This window comes from Hipposideros armiger, unplaced genomic scaffold, assembly GCF_001890085.2.
Source record: "Hipposideros armiger isolate ML-2016 unplaced genomic scaffold, ASM189008v1 scaffold_298, whole genome shotgun sequence".
NCBI classification, from domain to species: Eukaryota; Metazoa; Chordata; class Mammalia; order Chiroptera; family Hipposideridae; genus Hipposideros; species Hipposideros armiger.
In genome coordinates, this window is record NW_017731648.1 from 1,199,505 (window position 1) to 1,214,494 (window position 14,990).

A 14,990-nucleotide genomic window follows, 5' to 3' on the forward strand; every position below is an offset into this window, starting at 1 on the left:
AGAGAGAGAGAGAGAGAGAGAGAGAGAGAGAGAGAGAGAGAGAGAGAGAGAGAGAGAGAGAGAGAAGCAATTTGGTAACAGACATAAAGGTCCTCAAAAAATGCCCTTTCAGAAACCTGTGCTGAAAAAACAGATCAGAGTAAAGGGTTCCTGCAGAAGGATGTCTGCGTGGCACCCTTGAGAGTAAAGAGGTCTGGGAACTTAAATGAATTAAAATATGAGAGTCCAATAATTCCTTGGTTTGTAGTAAGGGCTGCCTAAATGCTTTTAAAAAATAAAGCAAAATGACAAATTCTACCAGCTCTGTGTTGTGAGACTTGAAAAATGTACATTATTTTCTGTGTTAAAAATTTCAGAGGGAAAGAAGCAGAAGTGTTGACAGCAGCTGCGTTTGGGCGGTGGTGGGTTTATGGGGGTTTCATTTTGTGTTCTAGATTTTTCCATACTTCCCAAAGCTTCCACAAAGAATATGAACTGCTTTCATAGGAATATGTTTTGAACAAGAGCAGGGGAAATTTACAAGCCTTGGAGAGACCCCACAGATGAACATGCCTGGCTGCCCCTTCTCCCACTGATCTCTGTGGGGCCTTTGTCAGGTGGGGGGATGGGACTTGGGGGTCTCCAGGCCTCTAGTAGCCCTAACCTACCTTTGCCAGCCTGAGGGGAAGGCTGCCACTCACCCTCCCCACCCTTCAACTGCAGGGAGCAAACTGTAGATGTCAGAGGTTGGGCTCTTCCTTGCCTCCTCCTCCATGGAGCCCTCCCTGACCTACGTTTCTAGCTGACCCATCTAAGCAACTACATGCTGCAAAAACTTGTCAAGTCCTTGTAGTATCTCATTTTATTTCCCGTATTGCTCCTCCCCAGTCTACGAGCCCTGTGGGACAAATCCCTGATGCTACCCTGGACCTTGCTTCTCTAGCTTCCTCCTATTCCAGCTTGTTCAACACCCATGCCCCCGCCTCACCTCAGGGCCTTTCCCCCTGCTATGAGCCCCCTCCCAGAACACTCCTCTTCCCACCTCCTTGCCACCAGGCTGCTTCTTTCCTTTCATACCTTGGTTCAAAAGGCCAACTACCAACCCGTGAAGCCTCCACTACTTATCTGTTGAACACTTGACACGAATTGATGCATTTAAGCCTCACATTAATCTGGTGACATCAGGCTGTCAGGACCCCCACTCTACAAACATGTTGAATGGGTAGACACTGAAATGAATTAGCACACACCAGTTCCACTCAAGCAAGGTGGAGGCTGGGGCTGGCTGCAGCAAGAGTTAAGTGAGACACAAGGAAGAACTGTCGGGGCTTGCACATGGGGACCTTGCTATGTCTGTGTGTCCTGCAGGAAGGAGACCTCATGGCTGCCCTGGGAAGCATGTCTGGAATGGAGGTTGCCTCTCAGAGATCCCAAGGCTGGGCCGGGTGGGGCCCCTGGCTGGGGGCCAGAGTCGCAGGGCTGGGTGTTTGGGATGGACACAGAACAGAGGGGTGGTGCCAGGAGCTGGCCAGGAACAACACACAGGAGGAAGCACAAAAACACAGCTGGGTCAGGTCCCCACCCTCCAGCTGTGCCCTCCAGTCCCACCACAGGGCTCTGGCCACCTGACATTTGAGGCTGGGATGAGGACCTGTGCCCCACCTCTGAGCCCTGCTACAGGTTCAGGCCAACCTGTGTTTAGATCTCCTTGGCTGTGTGACACAGGGCAGGTGCAGCTTCTCCCCAAGCCTCAGTTTCCCTAACTATAAACAGAGTTGACCTGAAAATCATCAGTAGAAGCAGCGACAAGCACTGATTGAGCACTAACTGTGTGCTGTATTCACAAGCATCCTGGAAGTGGGGACTATTACGCCACTTCACAGATAGGGCAACTGAGGCCCAGAGAGGTGAAGTTGCTCACCTAGGGAGACAGCAAGAAATGGATTTGAACCCAGGATGTCTGGCTGCACAGCTCCCCTCTTTCGCTCCTCCATGGGTGAAACACTTAGCATAGCACTCCATACCAGGCTAGTGTCCGATAAAGAACAGCTGTCATTATTATGAATCATTCCGGCAGCTTCTCCCAGGAGCCTCAGCGCGGAGGTGGGGGGGCAGCTGCATTGTGCACATCCCACATCCCCTTTTTTGGCATGAGAGCTCAGCACTTCCTTCAGGGAGCACCCCTTTCCTCCCTTAGGACTTGGCCACAGGACTTGGGTGGGGCTCCTCTACCCTTAGGATCCCCCTCACTGCTGGGCAGTGAGGGACACAATCATTAGCTTGGTGTCAGGCATATGACCCAGGCCAACCAATGAGCACCACCCCTGGAATTTTTATTGGCACTATTTGGACTGAGGGGCTTTCCTTTCATAGAGCTGCAAGGACAGATGCTAAGAGCAGTGGGGCCACCTTCGCCCGCCTGAGAGAGAAGCCTCCAGTATGCACTGAGGAAGAGAAAGAGACTTAGAGACTCCAGGGCACCTAGATACAGCTGTGCCTGAAGCTGTCCCTAAGTTACATGAACAACACATTTCCCTTCCATTGCTTAAACTGGTCTGAGATTGGTTCCTGCCACTTACTGAATAAACAGGAAGGAATTTTTGCCTAGCAAACCAACAGCCTTGGGGACCCTCCCACCAAAATACCACCTGCTTTCTGGACACTTACAATGTGCTAGACATGAGGATGCACACTTAACAGACACCCAATTTCTCTGCACGGCCCCTACTGCACTGAGTTAGTGACACAATTTTGTCTCATTTTTGCAGATGGTGAGACAGTGGCTCTGAGAGGGGCAGCAGTCTGTCTGGTAGAAGACCAAAGCTGGGGCTGGACCCTGCTGTTCAGATGAAGAAAGAGGGACCCTCTCCACCACCCTCCCTGGCCAGTTATGGCTCACCTGCTGCCCCATCGCAGCTTCGTTCTGTAATGCTGATCTTCTTCACCAGATGGATGTTGCCAGTGGATGCAGTGGGCGCGGGGAACACTGTCTCCACCACCTCATGGCTGCGGAAAACAGGGGGGCTCTCGGCCTCTCCAGATGTCACTAGGGCCCGCAGCCCTGCCCCGTAGGGCTCCAGGCTCTGGGCCCGCTGCGCAGGGGCCCCAGCGGCTGTGCTGGCTGCCACCTCCACCTCCCGCGGCCCCTCCACCACCCGGACGGTGTCCACGCGGACTGGACTGTCTGGAGGTGGCCAGGCCTGAGGCTGGGGGTCAGCCTGCCGGGCCTGAGCTGCCTGCAGCTCCTGGAGCGCTTTCTTGAGCTGGGTCTCCAGCACAGCAACCTTGGCGGCAAGGGCTGCCTCCCCATCAGGCATGCCCAAGTCTCGCTCTCGGACCCAGGTGCCCACGCTCCGAGTCTCAAGAGCCACTGGGTCCTCAGGGGGCTCAGGGAGGTCCAGGCAGAGCTCGCTGCGGCCCCGGGCCCCGGCAGGGTGGCCCAGGAATTTCTGGCTCTTAAGCTGCACCGTGAGCTGCCGCTTTTCCTCCTGCAGCACCGAAAGCTTCACCTGGAGCACGGGAATCAGCTTCACCTGCTCCTCCAGCTGCCGCAGCTTCCGCAGAGCACCTGCCATCTGCTCTCGCACATGGGCCAGGTGCCCGGCGCTGGGTGCCACGGGGGTGGACAGTCCTGAGCCCCGTGGCGTAGGGGGTGGCAGCCCCACGCCCACCAACGAGCTTGTTGAACCGGCGGCGCTGGGTGTCAGGGAGCCCAAGCCAGTGGGTGCAGCAGCCTGATCCTCCAGGCGGCGCCGGGCATCCAGCAGCGTGCGCTCCACACGGGGATTGAAGCCACCGCGGGCCTCCAGGGCGCCATACTGAGGGTAGAAGCCTCGGCCGCAGTAGGAGTAGGCCGAGTGGCGGCTGTCCCCACTGGCGTTGGAACACAGCGACTCGGTGGACGTCCACCAGGAGCCAGGGCCTCGGGGCAGCGAGCCAAGGCGGGGCCTGCGCTGCACGGCCACTCGCCGTAGCGTGTGGCCCTTCTCAATGTCGTCCACATACTTGAGAAAGTCCAGGTCCAGGCGGTAGCCATAGGGCGTCTCCACGGAGTAGGGTGGGTCTGTCTCCTTGGCAGGGAAGGCAGACTGGGAGGCTGGGCCGGGAGTCCCTGGGGAGGGGAGAAACATTAGCACCTCTGAACACTGTTGTCCCCTCTGAGGGTTAGACTGATGTACCCCGGAGAGCCAAGGTTTATTTGCCCAAGGGATGGCAAATAAAGCCCACTGGGTCCTCACCTGCTCATCTGTGTCTCCAGACTCAGACCCACCCCCTACAGGTCAGGGCCTGGTGTCCCCTCTCAGACTCTCAATGGCAGAGCTACATTGTTCCCATTTAAGCCCTCAAGGCAGGGCTGTGTCTCATCCTCAGCCCCACCCCCACTCCAGGTAGGGCCCAGGGCAGGTCCCTCTTCCCTCCCTCAGGCCTCCAGGACAGGCCCATCTCCCCGCAACCCCCACCTCCAGCCCCTGGGCAAGCAGGGCTCTCCTCCCCAGATTCCTGACCTGGGAAGGCGGCTGGCACGTGCAGGACTTGCGCCATCCTCTGGTCTGCAGATGCTCCTCAAGAGTCACTGGGAGACCCTGAGTCAGACCGCCTGCAGCACAGGCTGAGGTTTACCTGGAGAGAGGGGGCGATGGAGGCCGCAGTCAGGAAGGATCTGCAGGGGGAGGAGAGGGAATGTGGTCACCCCCCTCCACAGCTGTTCCCTCCAACACCCCTCTTTCCTGGTACGGGACCCTTTCATAGGCGTACACCCAGCCTGGCTGTGGAAAGGGGTGGGGGGCCCCCACGGCCTGGAACAAAGAAACCAAACCTCATAGCCTGCCGGCACATCTGTCCAGACCCTGGACAGGCTCCAGCTGTTCCCATAGCCCCGCCTCCACAAGGCCCCCAGCCCAGGGGCCCCAAGCCTTACAGGCCCCGCCCTTCCTGCACCCCCTCCCCTCAGTCCAGGCCAAGAGCTTGTTATGGGGGCTGAGGTGGGCAGGGGTCTGGGGTGGTAATAGGGAGACAGCCTTCCCACAAGGATGCAATGAAACACAGACCCAGGGACACAAAGAGAGCTACAACTCAGGGCAGAGGACCCCAAAACAGAGCTGGGTCAGGCCAGCCTGGGTGGGGGGTGGCAGGGAAAGTTGTGGGGAGGCAACAAGGAGCAAAGCCTTTCCCCTTTATGGAAACAATTTTCTCTAAAAATAAACAGTTTCGGAGCCGGGCTACAGGAGAACTTCCTGCCCCCCCAGGACACGTCCGGCTGGGAGGGGGCGGTGTGTGCGCACAGCAAGGACAGAAGCCGGGGCGGTGGCCCGGGAAGTCATGGGGGTGCAGGGAGGAAGTAAGAGGGGACGCCTGGAGGCTGCAAAGGGGAGGGACAATCAGGGCTTCTCACTAACCCACCTCCCAGCCCTGGATTCCAGCCAGGGTCCTTTTGTCCCCAACATTCTGCCTGAGCTTACCCAGTCCTCTCTGCTGTGTGACCTCCAGCCACCCTGCTACAGAGGACCCGGCTTATCCTGCCACCAGAGAGGACCCTTTCTGGCCTGTTGGTGCCAGGGCAGTGGGTACCTGGGAGGATGCACCAGGTGGGGCACCTGCCGGGCATGAAGGCAGGGCTGGGGCTTCAGGGGCTGCCGAGCTTGTCCTTGTCTCACACCCTGGGTGTCTCTTGCTTAGCGTCTTGCTTTCTCTCTCTCATCCTGGTCTCTCTGCGTCTCTCCACGTCTGCGTCTCTCCACACCTCTGTCTCTCTGCGACTCTCTCCACTTCCCTCTCCCTGTCTCTCCACGTCTCTGTCCTCACTTCTCTGTCTTGCAACACCTGGAACACATGGTCACTGATGGTAGGAAATTTGGCTTTCCACCTGTCTGGAGGTTCATCCCCTGTACAACACAATCAAAAATATTTTCTGGGGACCTGAGAGAGACTGGAGGCACGGAGCAGGGTTGGATTAGCCTGTAGGGGCCCCTGGAGGTGGATAGGGGTGGGGCAAATAGTCTCTGAGCAACTCATTTAGTCATCAGACAACCCCACCGGGTGGGTAGTTACCATCGTGTTTCACAGATGGGGAATCTGGGGACACAGAAATGTGCAGTGACTTGCCCAGGGTCACTGGAGGGGCAAGTGTTTGGTCCTGGATTTGAACCCAAGCCCGGCAGAGTCCCCTACTGTGGGCCAAGCCATCCTCACTCCCACTCCACATCCCTTTACCCATTTCCCATACACAGAGATTGAAGTCTGGGGGTCTCCAGCCACCTGACTGCCCTCAGAGAGGGCAGGTGACTCCAGAAAGCACATTGGGGGTGGAATGAGGATGTCTGGGGCTGAGGCCCCTCTCCTTCTATGGACCTCCTGGGGGACAGGGCGGGGGACATAAGATATTGAGAGAACGTCTAAGACAGGACACTTAAATAGGCGACAAGGTAGGGGGCTCAGGAAAAAGGAGCAGGGTTCGGGTGGGCTCGAATGTCCGACGGGGTCTCCTTAAAGCTCCGCTCTCAGACCGGCCTGTATATCTCTGGGGTCTTCCCGCCCTCTTCTAGCCTCAAAAAAGGGGGTGAGGAGGACACCGCCCGTGCAGTGAGGGGCGGGGCCTGCGGGGTCCCCGGCTAATGGCAAACAGCTGCCGCTCCCCACGCTGGCCCAGCCGCCAGGCCTAGGCCCAGTCCGGCCGGACGCCCGGCCGCCTTCCCGCCGCCTGGGGCCTGGGGCCTGGCTCCGGCCCGGCCGCGGAGGAGGGCGAAGGGGAACAGAGAGGGGGGAAAGAGGTAGAGAGGGGGAGGAGATAAGGCAGGGAGGCAGAGGGGGGGCAGTGATGGGGCGGAGAGTCAGGGTGAGAGGTGCAGATGGAGGAGGAGGACGCGGTTGGGGGAGAAAAGCAGTGACGAGGGTCAAAGATGAGGACGGGGCAGAGACGCGGGGACCGAAACACTCAAAAGTCCGTAAAGTTTGGGCTGAGATGGTGGAGTTGGAGGCAGCAGCTGGTAGAGACCCGCGAAGTCGCGCCCCGGGGTTGGAGATGGGGTGGTGACTACGCTCGAACCTCGATTCGGACTCGAACCCCGACCCGAACCCGGGTCCTACTCGCCTCGCGCGCTCCGGCTGCCGCGTCCCTGCGTCCCGCCGCCCGTGCGTCCTCCGCGCGCCGCCGCCCGGCCTCCCGGCCTTCGGCGGTAGCTCCACCCCGCCTCGCCCCCTACGGGCTGTCCCCGCCCTTCAGGACCGGCCCCGCCCCCCAGTCGCCTAAGGGCCGGGCAGCGGTTGAGCGGGGTGTGAGGCGGGAAGGACACAATCGCACCTGGACGGCAGGTGTGTGCGCGCGTGGGGGCGTCCGGCCATGTCCCCTCGCCTCGCCTCCCCTCCCCGAGGCAGAGGCCCCCACCGCTGTCCTGCCCCGACGGCTGCAGCTGGGCCGCGGCGGAGGGCGGGAGGGGGCGGGGCTGGCCGGGGCCCAGCTCCAGGAGGGCGCGGCGGGAGGTCACCCCTCCCCCAGGCGGCCCAGCGCAGGCCTGGTACACTGTGGCGTGACCGCCGCGGGGCGGGGAGGGGGACTGGGTCAGTGAGTGGCTGCACTGGCCGTGGCTAAGTCCTGGGCTCCCTGGCCAGCCAGACCTGGGCTCCATTCCCAGCCGTATGATGCCTTTAAGTGCTCAGAGCCTCGGTTTCCCCATCTGTAAAGTGGGGTTAAGAATGTACCCCAATAATGGTGCTGAGAAGATTCACTAACTATGAGGCAGGGGCCTATGGGAGTTCCCCCAGAGCAAAAAGACCCATAAATGGGGCAGTGTCTTTCTGGGAACCTTTTAGTACAGGGCTGGGCACTCAGCAAGGATTTAATAAATGTTACTATTATTCCCCGTGTACACATGTGACATTTTCATTTGTGTGTTGCCTTCCCCACCAGAACATCAGCCCCACAAGGGCAGGCATTTGCGTCTGTTGTCACTGCTGCGTCCCTGGCACCCAATAGGGTCTCAGTGTCTGTCAAAGATCAGGGTGTATGGACAGACTGCACACATGACCCAGCCCCCAGGGACCACACCACACAGGATGCTTATAAAAAACATTTTAAATTAAAAAAGATAAGAAATATCAGTGCACAGACAGGAACAGACAGACAAAGGGACAGTGGGCCCAGCCCTGTGTGCAATGTGGTCGCCCAACGGCCAAGTGGGTGGTGGGACAGACTCCCAGAAAGCACAGACAGCTGAGGCCAGGGTGCTGGTTCCTCTGGGTGTGGCTTCAGGCCCTGTGGGCTCAGAGGTCAGGCCTCCGGAAACTTGCTCTGTTCAAGGAGTTCCTGAGGGAGGAGTAAGGTGGTCAACATGGCCACAGGGCCCCCAACTCCATAATGCTCCCAGCCCTCTTCCTCCTCCTCCTCCCCTTCCTCCAGAGATCCTTCCAGAATCTTCCCTGTTCCTTTCATATCCATTCTAATCTGGCTGTGGTTTTGCAGATTTTTTCTTGGAACCCACCACTGGAGAGACAATTTGTACCCATTTTTACAGATGCAGAAACAGAGGTTCAGAAAGATGAAGTCACTTGTCGGGAACTAAGCCATCAGGATCCAAAATGGCTGCCCAGAGGATGCATTTGTGCACACATCCAAGTAGTCACATGACAGCCCCCATCCTGTGCCTGTCTGCGCCTGCCTCCTCTTCACCTCTCTAGGGTGGGGGGCCCGGGTCAGGCACCTGAGGCTGGCTGTGGTCGGTGCCAGCAGCTGGGGCAGGCGCTGGGTGAGCAGGGGCTGCAGAGACTCCCGCAGGCGGGTGTAATTGCGCTCCAGCTCACGGTGGTACTCCTTCTGGTCCGGCCCAATCAGGGCCTTGTTCTTCCGCAGTGCATCCTCACACCTGAGGGCCAGATGGCAGGAGGTGCTTAGGCATTGGCACTCAGGAGAGAAAGCAAGACCAGAAGTGGGGGAGTCTATGAAGTGGGGTCAGGAGCTAGAATGGGGGGTCAGGTAAGCAGAGAGCCATGATGGGGGTTGGAGAAACAAATGGGCAACATCAGGCCTACTTCTTGCAGAAGTCCTTGAAACAGAGTCGCAGCTTGTTGTGATGCCTGAAGAGCTTGGGGTCTTCTGGGATCTCCGCCAAAAACACTTGGGCCACCTCCAGGGGACCCTGTGGAGAGAGAGGGGTTTGTGAGGGTGTCTGCATGGCCCCTGGTGGTCCTTGGGCAGCCTGCGTCCCCCACCAGCCGTGCCTGGTTCACAGTGGGCCCCACAGAGCCCTGTAGCACCATCTGCAGCATCTTGGCATCGGGTGGGTCCTGCTCGGTGGCAAAAGCCAGCTCCCGTGTTTTCTTCTGCATGTCCTCGATAGCCACTTCCACTGGCGTCAACACTGTCTGCAGGGTTGGGAGGGGGCATGCACTGGCTGGGGCCTGAAGATATCCTGACCCAGGCCAGCCCAGAGCAGCTGGGGTGGGAGGGGATCCAAGCAGCTGTGTAATGAACAGGGTCTGGGGGCTCCTGCCTGCCGGGATCTGGCAGGATTGGAGGGCCTGGCTCAGCAGCCATTGTCTGGCTCTGGGGCCTTTGGTCTCACTGTGGTCCAGCCTTGTGTCGGCTGAGTCTGGAGGTAAAGATTTGAGGCTACAGATTTGGGTCTGGAGGTTGGAGTTTGGAGTCCCCTTACTTCCCCAACCAGGGCCTGGGGTCCCCCGCCCACCTCCTCCCGGTGGCACACGTGGATGCGAGTCTTGATGTAGGGGAAGGCATGGTCCGTGCTCAGCAGTGTCTTGCGCTTGTGTTGTTCGTGCAGCTCCCCATGCGCACGCCCATCGGGTGTGAAGGGCGTGCAGAACAGAAAGGTGCGCAGCCCGTAGTTGCGGTCGAAGTAGGTCACGCGGTCCTTGAGCTCATAGGTATCGAAATGTGGTTCCACGTATGTGATCTGGATGTAAGCCTGGGGCACGGGGCTCAGGTGTGAGGTTCCCACAGCTCCAACATACCCTCCCCAGGGCTTCCAGGACTCCCAGTGGGTGGGCCTCCATGGATCTGGGGACTTTGCATCTGGGATTCCCAGGTCTGCCTACATGTAGATGTTTGGGAATCCCCTGAGGTTAAGGATTTTGGGGTTCATGAGAGATAAGCTTTGGAGTTTCCCAGAGAAATAGGATATGAGGGTCCCAGGGAAGAATACTTGGAGTTTCCCTGAATACAGGATTTTGGGGACCCCAGGGTGATGGTCGGGAGCCCTCACCTTCTGGGGGTCGAGCTTGGTCTTGTCCACGGGGTTTGAATCTTTGATAATCTCAACCACGTCCTCCCCAAACCTTTCCGTGTAGAACTCCTGGGGACATGGGGCTGACTTGGGCTGCAGAGATACAGCCCCCAATCTTCCCCAGGGCAGCCTCATGCCCCACCCCCCACCCCACCACCACCAAGACGTGCCTCTAGCCGATGTGAGATCTCAGCCAACTTCGTGATGGATGGCTCCTTGTACACAAACTCCTGTTCATCCAGGTCACCGAAGCGGGCACCGTAGAAACCCACACGGAAGTATGTTCCAAATACACGCTGGAGCTGTGGGAAGGGGCACTGTTGCCTAGGAGGCCCTGCTGGAGGTGCCCCTGCCCCCGAGATGCAGGTCCTCGGGTCCCACGTGTGGAAGAGGTGGACGTGGGCAGGGGAGACCCTGAGAATATCGTGGCATGGACCTAGATGACCACCAACTGCCTACACCCTTGCTCTTTCTCCCCAGCTTCTGTCTCCTACCTTCCCTAAATCTTCATTCTCATTTAATACAAGCCCCGAGTTTCTGTTTCTCCCTCTCACCCCATGCAGTTTTTCAGAGCCTGGACCCCAATATAAAATGAGAACTGGGACTATATTGTTCACAGCTGTGCCCTCAGTACCTATGGGGCTGGGTATGCAGCAGATGTTCAACAAGTGCTTGGGACCAAGGTTCTGGCTCCCTTGTTCCAGGGCATCCTCCCCCTCCCCAGCCCTAAGTCTGGAAGGAGGGACCCCACTTAACCAGAAAGGAAGCGGGTGGCTCCATGTTCACTCACCAAGACATATCCGGACAGAGTGCGGCAGGCACCAGGACATGGAGACAGGGAGCAGGGGCAGAGAAACAAAGTCACGGGAGAGGTCAAAGGTCAGTGCCCCCAACCTCCAGGGTCCTGGTTAGGGTGCTCCATGAGAACCATCCCAGGGGCAGAGACCAGAGATCCAGCGAGGGAGGGGACTTACCCTCCCCACCCGGCCCACACCCAGGCAGCCTGCCTCATCTCTGGGTTCTTGCCATCTTTGGCCAGAAAATTCTCCCCAAACTAGGAGATGCCTAAAAATAGACTCAAGTGGGGGAGAGGCAAGAGAGGGGGAGCATTAAATGGCAATGAGGAGCAGAGATCCTGAGGGAAGCTAGGGAGACAGGGAGAGACCAAGAGAGACAGAGAGGGAGTGATCAAAACAGGGAGACAGACAGAGACAGGGAGAGATGGAGGGAAAGCAACCAAGAGGCACAGACAATGAGAAACAGAGACAGAGGGAGACCCCCCCTTCCTAGGCAGTGACCGAGCTGGCCCTGCCCGAGGGAGGGGTGTCTCTGGAGAGCTCCCAGCTGGGTGAGTCACAGGCTGCCCTAGAGATCTGGGGCAGGGAGGGGGGAATCTTAGGGGAAGTAGTGGGGGTACGTCATCACCCACTGAGCCCCAGCCCCTGGAGCCAGACAGCCATGATCCTCCAGCGCCCCCTGGTGGTTTGTGTCTGACTACAGCCGACCTGCAGTCTTGGGGGCCCCACAGGCCGATGGCCACCAAGCTGACTCACCTCCCAGCCAGAGCTCTGTGGGGAAGAGAAGAGTCAAGGTCAGTTGAGGCCGGGAAGGGGGGGGCGGGGCAGGACCAAGGGCAGGGTCTAGGAGGGCATCTGGGCCCACCTGGTGCATGATCTTGGTGAAGGCCTCCTGCAGTTTGCCGTGCACAGCAGCCAGCTTCTTGTAGTCGCGGTGGGCTTCCAGGATGGGGATCAAGGTCTTGTATACCTCATTCACTGCCTCGTAGAGCCCTCCCTGGGGGTGGGAGTGGAGCAAGTCAGAATTTCCAGCACCCTCCCTGGTTCTCTCCTGCACGGGACAACCTTCCCCTGTGTTCCCACTCACCCTCCAAGGCTCCATCCACTATCAGCTCCTCCAGGAAGCCCACACGGACCACCCACCACCAGCCTTTCCGTTTGGCTCCTATATATAGACCCCTCTGTGGTCCTCACCACATTTACTATGGACCAGGTGCTGTGTACATCTGCACTTCCCCTGTGTTCCTTCATGAGTGGGAGGAGGTGCTTTTTTTTTCTTCCCCCTCTTATTTCTCAGAGGGAAAACTAAACTCAAGAGACATAGCAGGGCTCCCTAAGGGAAGGACCAGAGTGCCAGCCTGCCTGGTCTAGTGCCTAAGACCTCCCTAACCACTAATGCCTGCTTGTGGGTGCTCCTTGTTCCCAGCTGGTGCCAGCATCAAACCTGGCACACAGTAGGCACCCTGGGATGTATACTGTTAGAAGGTCTGTGTTTACCTTCTGGCTTCTTCCCCTGAGGCCTTTGTCTCTGAGACTCCAGAAAAGAGACAATAATGAAAACAACATCACTTGGGGGGAGGGAGGTTAGCACCACAGAAAAGTAATCTTACGGGACAACTTGACCCTGAATCTGAGTGGGGCCCCAGGCATAACTACCAGTTCCCAGAACCGATCAAACAACAGCACAGGGACACAACCAGCCCGGTGTAGGCCAGAAAACCCTCTGGAACAAAGCCCCGGTCTCCAACAAGTAAAATGCAGAAAAAAAACCAATTGCTTTCCCCAAAAAAAGCAAATTGGAGAAACCCCTTTACTACAATGGAAAATAAATGCCAAAAATGCACGAAACCCCTTTTGCAAAAAGAGGGAAACTGAGGCCCTCTTTTTTGCTTTCTTTTTATGATTAAAAGAGACTTAAGAGACTTGCAGGCACAGCCACTATGGGTCTTATGTGGATTCTGATTCAAACAAACCAACTGCAAAAAAAATTTTTTTTTGAGATAATTAGGGTCATCTAAGCATGGACTAGTATTTAAGAATTCCTGTTAACTTGGTCATGTGGGATAAGAGTTGTGTAAAGGGACTTCGTTAGTAGGAGCTGCACTGAGAGGTACTCATGGGTGTGATGGTGTGGTATCAGATGTTTTAAGCTGGAGCTTCTCTAACTCCAATGTGCACATCTGAGATCTTGTTAAAATGCAGGGTTCAAAGGACTCTGCATTTCTAACAAACCCTGGGTGATATCTACACTGCTGGTCCTCCAACCACACTGAGTAGCAAGGGTTTATAAAGACTCCAGCTGGGGCCGGCTGAGTGGTGCATTGGTTAGGAGCTGGCTTGGGACGCCAGCTCTGAGCAGCAGGGCCCTGGTTCGGATCCCACATGGGGGCCAGTGACACTGCCCTCTATAGCTAAGATGGTGAACAACAGCTCGACCTGGAGCTGGGCTGCTGTGAGTCGCCGGCGATGGCGTAGGCTGCAGTCCCTGCTGCAGTGGGCTGCCATAAGCTACCGTGTGTGGCCGGCAGCCAGCATGAGTGGCCAGCAGCCAGTGTGAGATGCCAAGAGCCACCGTGAGCGGCCGTCCAGAGGCCGGCGACCGATCTGCCTCACCCAGGAAGAGCGCAGTGATAATACCAACATAGGCCAGTGAAGCGACGTCCTCCACAACTAGACTGAAGAACGAAACAACAGCAACTAGTCTGTTCCCCTTCCCCTGATTCCCCAGCACTGTTCCCCTCCTCCAATTCCCCAATAAAATCTTAAAAAACAAAAACAAACAAACAAACAAAAAAACAAAGACTCCAGCTGAACGGTCACGTTAGGTTTCATTAATTTGTGAAAACTGGGATCTTGTGTTTTTAGATGTCAAAAAATCCCACAAAAACCCAAAAAACAAAATAACAAGCTAGAAGCAAAGAGGAGATGAAACAGGATGGTAAATATGGATGGTTGATAAATCTGAGTGCTCGGTATGGGGGTGGTAAAAGTACAACTCTCTTCTTTTATGGGTGCTTGAAATTTTCTATAATAAAAACATTTTTAAAAGAGTAGCTAAATGTCTTGAAGGCTTACTATATCCAGGCTGTGTGGCAAAGGTTTTAAGGGGAGAAAGGCAGGTAATGGGGGCCTCTGAGGGTCTCCATTTTTTGTAAATCTCCTAACTGGAAAGGTCCTGGCAGCAGCTTCCCCTTGAGTCTCCAGGAGCAGGTATCTATGATGCCACCCAGCCCGAGCCCTGTGTCCTGCAGCAGCCCCAGGCCTCACCATGGTAAAGTAGGCAGCCGCCTGCTCCAGCAGCCCCACCAGCCCCAGCTCCGTAAAGTGCTTCCCAGAGCAGAAGCCCTCCTCGTCAGGCGACAGGATGTCATCAGAGATGGCAGACTCCTCCAGCACGTTGGACGAGATATTCTGGGGTGGGAGGTGGCGTCAGTCTGGTCCTTGCCCCACAAGAGTCCCACCCTCGGTCCATCACCCTTTTGGCCACTTACCTGGAAGGAAACGCAGCCCACGGGCAGGTGACGGCTATCCTCGAGGAGGGCGAGGTACTCCGCCACCAGCGCAGCCGCGTGCACCATGCACTGCGCAGCCTCTGCGTGGTTGCCTAGCTCTGCGTGCTTCCCCGCCATGTTCTGCAGCCATGTCAGTCGCAGGTCCGGGGAGCCCTGGTAGCCCCGGGCAATCCTGGTGCCCAGGTGAGGGGAAACACGAGGAAGATGGGGACTCACCTTGCCCACCCTGCCCACGCCCCACCCGTCCATCCTCTTCACTTGTTACCCCACCCATCTGTCCCACTGACCGGCCAATCTCCTCACCTGTACCCCATCAGTTACCTGTGCCCTCACCTGTCTGCTCACTCACCTGATTACCTTCATCCATCTGCTCTCCTGGCTCCTCTTCGCCTGTCCCTCCTCATTTGTCCCTCTTATCACCAGTATGCTCACTTGCTCCTTCCTTACCTCATATATTGATTAATATCTAC

General features: G+C 57.1%; 2 protein-coding genes across 8 annotated transcripts in view; both read right to left on the reverse strand.

The window, feature by feature from the left end:
* KANK2 (KN motif and ankyrin repeat domains 2) overlaps window positions 1–7,116 on the reverse strand; it is a 31,185-nt gene extending 24,069 nt beyond the window's left edge. The window contains exons 1-4 of one of the 4 annotated variants that reach the window (XM_019659388.1): window positions 7,022–7,116; window positions 5,548–5,799; window positions 4,485–4,639; window positions 2,879–4,090 (exon numbers count right to left, since the gene is read on the reverse strand). In XM_019659388.1, the coding sequence (XP_019514933.1) occupies window positions 2,879–4,090; window positions 4,485–4,521 (1,249 nt within the window). In that variant the 5' untranslated portion in view covers window positions 4,522–4,639; window positions 5,548–5,799; window positions 7,022–7,116. Of the gene's footprint in view, window positions 1–2,878; window positions 4,091–4,484; window positions 4,640–5,547; window positions 5,862–7,021 lie in introns of all 4 variants that reach the window. The other 3 variants (XM_019659390.1, XM_019659389.1, XM_019659387.1) reach the window with 3 other exon arrangements.
* A 913-nt stretch (window positions 7,117–8,029) lies between these two features.
* The window catches only part of DOCK6 (dedicator of cytokinesis 6), a 40,330-nt gene continuing 33,369 nt past the window's right edge, over window positions 8,030–14,990 (reverse strand). For 3 of the 4 annotated variants that reach the window (XM_019659394.1, XM_019659392.1, XM_019659391.1), the window contains 11 exons: window positions 14,500–14,692; window positions 14,276–14,419; window positions 11,874–12,005; window positions 11,765–11,779; window positions 10,382–10,507; window positions 10,191–10,280; window positions 9,657–9,893; window positions 9,190–9,333; window positions 9,001–9,107; window positions 8,673–8,834; window positions 8,030–8,278 (listed from right to left, as the gene is read on the reverse strand). In XM_019659394.1, the coding sequence (XP_019514939.1) occupies window positions 8,236–8,278; window positions 8,673–8,834; window positions 9,001–9,107; window positions 9,190–9,333; window positions 9,657–9,893; window positions 10,191–10,280; window positions 10,382–10,507; window positions 11,765–11,779; window positions 11,874–12,005; window positions 14,276–14,419; window positions 14,500–14,692 (1,393 nt within the window). In that variant the 3' untranslated portion in view covers window positions 8,030–8,235. The remainder of the gene's footprint in view (window positions 8,279–8,672; window positions 8,835–9,000; window positions 9,108–9,189; window positions 9,334–9,656; window positions 9,894–10,190; window positions 10,281–10,381; window positions 10,508–11,764; window positions 11,780–11,873; window positions 12,006–14,275; window positions 14,420–14,499; window positions 14,693–14,990) is intronic. The other variant, XM_019659395.1, reaches the window with a different exon arrangement.